This window comes from Aegilops tauschii, chromosome 4 (assembly GCF_002575655.3).
Source record: "Aegilops tauschii subsp. strangulata cultivar AL8/78 chromosome 4, Aet v6.0, whole genome shotgun sequence".
NCBI lineage: Eukaryota > Viridiplantae > Streptophyta > Magnoliopsida > Poales > Poaceae > Aegilops > Aegilops tauschii.
The window spans coordinates 154,036,519-154,043,894 of record NC_053038.3 but is presented as its reverse complement, the minus strand read 5'-3'; the positions used below and the strand labels follow the sequence as shown (position 1 = coordinate 154,043,894).

Here is a 7,376-nt window from a genome sequence, read left to right as displayed (position 1 = left end):
AGAAATGTAAAAACGTTGCCTGTGTGACATTTTGGCAGAACTGCAAAAACACTCTTAAGAAAAAAAAGTGATTTGTCCAGTTCACCAAAAATTCTCCATAGCAACGAGGTGAAATGGCTAGCCCTGTTTGCAAAAAACAGGTAGAAAGGAAACAATTACTGGCGAATAACATGAGTTGAAGACACATACGCTGTCGGGGGGATGAACCCCAGGCAGGCAATGGAACCCGGATCCTTTTCAAGAACAATGGGGCCAGCATTGCCCCTCAATCCGGCTCGCGCTTGGCCGAGTCGCTCAACCCAGCCAAGTCCCTCGACCAGGCCGGACTCCTCAACTCGGCCCCGACAACCAACTCAAGACTTCCCCGACAAGCTAGCTCCACCCTTGGCGTGTTCTACAACCCGGCCGAGGGTCAGTAGCCATCCCATCCCGGCCGTACGATTGGACGAGTCTCCACCAACTGATGACCGGAGCCACAGTGCCCCGCCCGTGCCTCTGGTCAGCCGGGCGTGGCAACAGTGCCCCGCCCGTGCCTCTGGTCAGCCGGGCATGGCAACAATGCCCCCAACCTACTTGCTGACCAGGGCCGGCGTGGCAACAGTGCAATCATCGTCACCCATGACGCCAGCAAGTGGCGACCTGACGGAACGCCACTGTAGCCCACTCGACTCGGCCACACCCGGGGCGCACAGTGCCCCTAGGCGCATGGGGCCCGCGCCCGGGGAACCCGCCGAGACCTGGCACCCGCCGGGTCCCAGCGCCGGGCTTCCTGGACACTGACAACCCGGCCCTACGGCCATGTAACATTACCATTCTACCCCTGGGGGTTGACCTATAAAACCCCCCAGGAGCCATCATGCATACGGGCAATGTACTCACCCAACCACCCACTCACGCACCTAGCTAGCAACACCAGAGAGGGAACTGCCTAAGCCTTGGCCAGTCTCCCTTCTTCCTCCATACAGCTCTAGGAGCAACTCTGTACTCATACATATCAACTACACTGGGCGGGAATAGGGGTGTTATCTCTTCGGAGAGCCGCGAACCTGGGTATGTCTTGTGTCCCACGCTCGCTCATGCCGACCTCGCCTCTGGAGCCCACCAGTGCCCTCGAGCCTCCTACTATCTTTAGCCATCCCTTGGCATCTGCCGTGCGCCCACCACGACAGTTGGTGCCCACCGTTGGGCAGCTCGAGGTCCTCGCCAGGAGCATGCTTCAGATGGGGCCCCTCTCCGACTCCGACGAGCCTGTCACGCTGGCAGACAACGTCATCAACGCGCTCACCGCCTCCTTCGCCGCGCTGCGCATCTCTGACGCGCCCGCGACCGACGAGTACCCCAGCGAGGTACTTGACTTTTTCGGCTCCCCGCTCTCCATCGACGACGGTGCTCCCGCCGGAGTGATGGACCTCTGCGTGGAGGTTTTCGTCAACGACACCTGCGCCTCCTCCTCGTCGAGCGTGGCGAGGAAGGCCGCCGAAGCTAAGGCCGCAGCAGACAAGGCCGGCTCGCCCAACCTGCTGCGCACCATGATGCAGAGCCTCCGCATTCCCATCGACGCCTCCAACATCGCTGAAGCCCGGACTCGTCTCAACGAGGACCGCCAGCGCCTGCTGGGCGTCACCGAGACGCTTGTTGCCACACAGCGCCGCCTCGACTCCGCTTAGCTGGAGCGCAATGCCGCCTACGGCTTCACACCGGACGCGCCCAAGCCAAGCCGGGTCGCCGACGTGCGGGCCCGGGGCGGCGCGATGGGGCGCGCTTTCGGCGCTGTCCCTCCCGTCTACGAGACTCCCGTGAAGAACATGCGCGCTGCCCAGGCGGCCGTGGTCGGCCTGGACCAGCTCGCGGGCGATGAACTGCAGGACCGCCTTAAGAGGGTGAACAACCTCCTCGCTGCAGCCAACGCGCAACAGGACCGCCTCAACCAGCTCCCCAGACCGGCCGGATCCGGCTCCGTCCGCGTCGATGGACCCCGCGACAACCAGCACACAGCATCCTCCCTACCCGGCGAGGCGCACTCCGGCCGCACCCGGACCCGGCGTAACCCCGCTCCAACGACCGCTGACGGCCTGGGCGACGAGCCGGCCTCGGAGGTCCGACGCCGACTCGATCCTCTGCTCTAACCCAGCCGACGTTCGGCTGGAGGCGACCCGGCCCCCCACGGCGTGGTCACCGACCGGTTGGGCCCGCGCGCCATCGACGACACCGACGCCCGTCACCGCCTCGACCGCCTCGCCCTCTCCCAGGACCTGGAGGAGACCGGCCCCGTCGAACGGGCGTGCTTCGGGCCATGCATCCGGGGTGAGCCCTTTACCAAAGGGTTCATGCTCCCCCGCGACATCCCCAAGTATAATGGCACCGCGAAGCCGAAGGACTGGCTCACCGACTACACCACCGCCATCGGCATCGCCGGCGGTAACCATCACCTCGCCGTGCGCTACGCGCTCCTCATGCTCCAGGGGTCGGCCCGCACCTGGTTAAACAGCCTGCCGGCTGGCAGCATCAACGCGTGGGTCGACTTCGAGCAAGCCTTCGTGCGCAACTTCACCGGCACCTACAAGCGACCCGGCCGCCCCAATCAGCTCTCCATGTGCGTGCAGGGGCCGGCGGAAACTGGCCGCTAGTACCTCGCACGCTGGACCGAGCTCCAGAACAGCTGCGAGGGCGTCCATGAAGTCCAGGCAATCCAGTACTTTGTCAACGGGTGCCGAGATGGCACCCTCCTCAAGCACAAGCTCTTGCGCTCCGAGCCGGCCACCATGGCCACACTCATGGTGACGGCGGACAAGTACGCCAACACCGACTCCGCCATGAAGATCCAGGTGGCACTGGATGAAGCCGGCAAAGCAAAACCGGTGCCCCCTCCGAAGCCGGCCGGCGAAGGAAGCCGGCAGCAGCACAACCAGCAGAACAACAAGCGCAAGGCCGATCAGCCAGCCCAGCGCTATGACAACTGGCTCGTTGCGGCCGCCGAGCAGGCGCCCGCGGCCGAACCGGCCGCCAAACACCAGCAGACTGGCAAGACGATGTGGCAGCCCGCCATGAGCTTCGAGGAGATGCTCGATGCTCCATGCAAGCACGACAGCGGCGTGAGGCCGTCCATGCACACACTTCAGTAGTGCGCCATCACCAAGCGCATCGCGAGGGGCGACATCCCGCCGCCTCCGGCCCCGGCTCCGGGAGCGGGGCAGCGGCCTCCGCCTCCACCGCCGCCACCGGCCGGCGGCGCAATGCGCGACGACCCCTACCCGGCCCAAAACGCGGCCTACGTCATCTTCACCAGCCTTGGCGACGACAAACGCAGCGAGTGCCTCCTTCGGCAGGAGGTGAACACCGTCATCCCGGCCAAGACGAAATACATGCATTGGTCAGAACGCCCGGTCACCTGGACCCGGGAGGACCACCCGGCCGTCATGCCAAACCTGGTTGGTTACACCCTCGTCCTCGACCCCACCATCGTCGTGCCCCGGTGCACGTGCAAATTCTCCCAGGTTCTCGTCGATGGCTGCAGCAGCATCAACATCCTGTACCGTGATACCATGACCAAGCATGGCCTCGAGGCCAAAGACCTGGAGCCAACCCAGACGATCTTCCACGGCATCGTTCCTGGCCTCTCCTGCTCCCCGATCGGCCGGATTCGGCTCGACGTCCTGTTCGGCGACAGCAGCCACTTCTGACGCGAGCCGATCTGGTTCGAGGTGGTGGACTTCTCCAGTGCGTACCACGCACTGCTGGGCCGGCCGGCGCTCACCAAGTTCATGGCGGTCCCCCACTACGCCTACCTGAAGATGAAGCTGCCGGGTCCGAAGGGCCTCATCACCGTCACCGGCGACTACCTCAAGTCCCTGGAGTGCGCCGAGACGGCGCCAAACTAGCCGAGTCGCTGGTCATAGCCGAGGAGCGGCGCCAACTCGACCGGATCTTCGCCCTAGCCCAAGAGGCATCGGCTGCACAGATCCCGGCTGAGGAGCCGGTCGATGAGGCCGCGTTCAAACCCTCCAAGGAAACCAAGAAGGTGAAGCTGAACTCGGAAGACCCTAGCTGCAGCAAGTACGTTGTCGTGGGCACCCGCCTCGACAGCAAATAGGAAGGCGAGCTCGTCGACTTCCTCGATGAGAATCGGGATATCTTTGCATGGACCCCAAAGGACATGCCTGGTATCCCGAGGAAGTACACCGAGCACAAACTTCACGTCCGCAAGGACGCCAAGCCTATCCGTCAACCCCTACGACGTTTTTTCTGAAGAGAAGAGAAGGACCATCGGTGAAGAGGTCGCCAAGCTTTTGGTGGCCGGCTTCATCATGGAACTGTTTCACCCCGAGTGGCTGGCCAACCTAGCCCTCTTCCGGAAGAAGAACAAGACTTGGCGCATGTGTATCGACTACACCAGCCTGAACAAGGCCTGCCCCAAAGACCCGTTCGCCCTCCCGCGGACGACCAAGTCATCGACTCCACTGCCGGGTGTGAGCTCCTGTCCTTCCTGGATGCTTACTCCGGCTATCACCAGATCAAGCTGGACCCGGCTGACGCACTGAAGACGTCCTTCATCACGCCCTTTGGGGCGTATTGCTACATCACCATGTCGTTTGGCTTGAAGAACGTCGGCGCCACTTTGCAGTGCTGCATGCAGAATGCCTGCTGCCGCAACTCGGCCGCAATATCCACGTCTACATGGACGACATTGTGTCGAAGACCAAGCAGCACCTCACGCTCCTCGGCGACCTGAAGGAGACCTTCTCCAACCTACGCGAGTACAAGGTCAAACTCAACCCAGAAAAGTGTGTTTTCAGCGTCAGGGCCGGAAAGCTGCTCGGCTTCCTCTACTCGGAGCGCGGCATTGAGGCAAACCCGGAGAAAATCAAGGCCATCGAGCGCATGCGCAAGCCGGCTCGGCTGCGCGATGTCCAGAAGTTCACCGGCTGCTTGGCCTCGGTCAGCCGGTTTCTCAGCCGGCTGGGCGAGAGGGCCTTGCCCCTACATCAGCTGATGAAGAAGACGACGCCATTCGAATGGAACGACTAGGTGGACGAAGCCTTCCGGGATCTCAAGCGCATGCTCTCCACCGCACCAGTCCTGGCCGCACCGGCCGAGAAGGAGCCGTTGTTGCTCTATATTGCCGCAACCTCGCGGTCGGTCAGCACCGTGATGGTGGTCGAGCGATCGGAGAAGGACAAGGTCCAAGCCGTCCAACGTCCCATCTACTACCTGAGCGAGGTGCTCTCCACCTCGAAGCAGAACTACCCGCACTACCAGAATATGTGTTACGGCGTGTACTTCACTGCCAAGAAACTAAAGCAGTACTTCCAAGAGCATGTCGTCACCGTGGTCGGCACGACCCCTCTCGGCGAAATCATCAGGTGCCGGGATGCCTCTGGCTGGGTCGCCAAGTGGGCGCTCGAGCTAGCCAGCCACACCATCCTCTACGAGCCTCGCACCATGATCATGTCCCAAGCTTTGGCCGACTTCCTCGTCGACTGGACCGAGACCCGGTACATGCCGCCGCCACCGGACTCGACGCACTGGCGCATGCACTTCGACGGCTCGAAGATGCGACTCGGCCTAGGGGCCGGCATCGTGCTATCCTGCCTCAAGGACGACCATCTCAAGTATGCACTACAGATCCACTTCGCTGCCTCCAACAACATCGCCGAGTATGAAGCCCTTGTGCACGGCCTCCGGTTTGCCAAGGAACACGGCATCCGGCGCATTTTGTGCTACGGTGACTTGGACCTGGTGGTGCAGCAGTGCTCCGGCCAGTAGGACGCCCACGACTCCAACATGGCAAGCTACCGCTTCCTCGTCCAGAAGCTGTCCGGATTCTTTGAAGGCTGCGAGTTCTTTCACATCCCACGCGCGGAAAATGAGGCCGCGGACATGCTCGCCAAGATTGACTCGTCCCGACAGTCCATTCCATCCGGCGTCTCCCTCAAGCATCTGTACAAGCCATCCGTCAAGCCGTCTCCGGACTCCGAGTCCATCCACGTTCCAGACGACCCGGCCGCACCCCAACCCGGCCCGGGGACTGCTCCACCCGGCTCGCGGACTGTCAAACCCGGCCCGGGGACTGCCGAACCTGGCCCGGGGGCTGCTCAACCTGGCTCGGGGGCTGCCGCCCCAGAGGCCGAAATGGTGGCCGTCTTTGCCATAGTAATGGCGCCATCCTGGGCCCTGCCCATCTCGGAGTTCCTAGAGAACGGGGTCCTCCCCATGGACGAGACCGAAGCTCGGCAAGTGCAGCACCGAGCGTCTGCCTATAGCATCATCAACAATGAGCTCGTCAAGCGCAGCTCCGCCAGCGTATTACAACGCTGCGTCGAGCAACACAAGGGTATTGAGATCCTCCTCGACATACACCAGGGCGAGTGCAGGCACCACGCCGCCTCGTGATCCCTGGTGGCCAAAGCTTTCCACCATGGTTTCTACTGGCCCACGGCCCTCGAAGACGCAGAGTCGCTCGTCCTCAAGTGCGAGGGGTGCCAGCGCTTCAGCAGGCGCAGCCACCAGCCGGTGTCGGCACTCAGGACCACCTTCGCCAAGGGCGCGCTCGCGCAGTACTGCTCCGTCTCCAGCATCCGCCTCGACCTGGCTTCCATTGGACATCCGCAGTCCAACAGCCAGGTCGAGCGGGCCAACGGCCTCATCCTGTCTGGCATCAAACCGCGACTTGTCGAGCCCCTCATCCATTCACCCGGCAATTGGCTTGACGAGTTCCCGGCCGTCCTCTGGAGTCTCCGCACCATGCCAAACAGGTCGACCGGGTTCACCCCGTTCTTCCTCGTCGACGGAGTAGAAGCCATCATCCCGACCAATGTCGAGTTCAACTCGCCGCGCGTCATGATGTACACGGAAGCCGAAGGCAAGGAAGCCCATGAAAACGGCGTCGACCTGCACGAAGAAGCACGTCTCCTAGCGCTCAGTCGCTCAGCCATCTACCAGCAAGTCCAGAGGCATTACCACTTCAAGAAGATCAAGCCCCTCGATTTCCGAGAGGGAGACCTCGTCCTCCGGCTCGTCCAAGAGCAGACCGGCCAACACAAGCTGTCCTCCCCATGGGAGGGCCCCTTCATCGTCAGCAAGGCCTTGTGCGACCGCAACGCGTACTACCTCATCGACGCCCGCAAGTCAAACAAGCGCAAGAGAGACACCGCCGGAGAAGAAACAACCCGGCCATGGAATGCAGAGCTCCTCCGCCTGTTTTACAGTTAGCCGTGTGCACGTATGTATCGCTGCCTTTTGTAATCATCTGAAAACTATGGGATTCCCGAACGAATCTCGGGGGTTGCCCTTTTTGCAACCAAGCCATTTGTGTCTCCTACATTTGTGCATTGCTTTCTTCTGAAACCAACCTGACCACCAGGCCAACTCGCTCGACC

At 62.1% G+C, this 7,376-nt stretch overlaps 1 protein-coding gene across 1 annotated transcript; it reads left to right on the top strand.

Moving 5' to 3' along the window:
• Positions 1–4,674: 4,674 nt before the first annotated feature.
• On the top strand, positions 4,675–5,763 carry LOC141021723 (uncharacterized). Its single transcript, XM_073497579.1, has 2 exons — positions 4,675–4,845; positions 5,239–5,763. Exons 1-2 carry the CDS (start codon positions 4,675–4,677, stop codon positions 5,761–5,763), a joined length of 696 nt encoding a protein of 231 aa, XP_073353680.1.
• Positions 5,764–7,376: the final 1,613 nt, after the last annotated feature.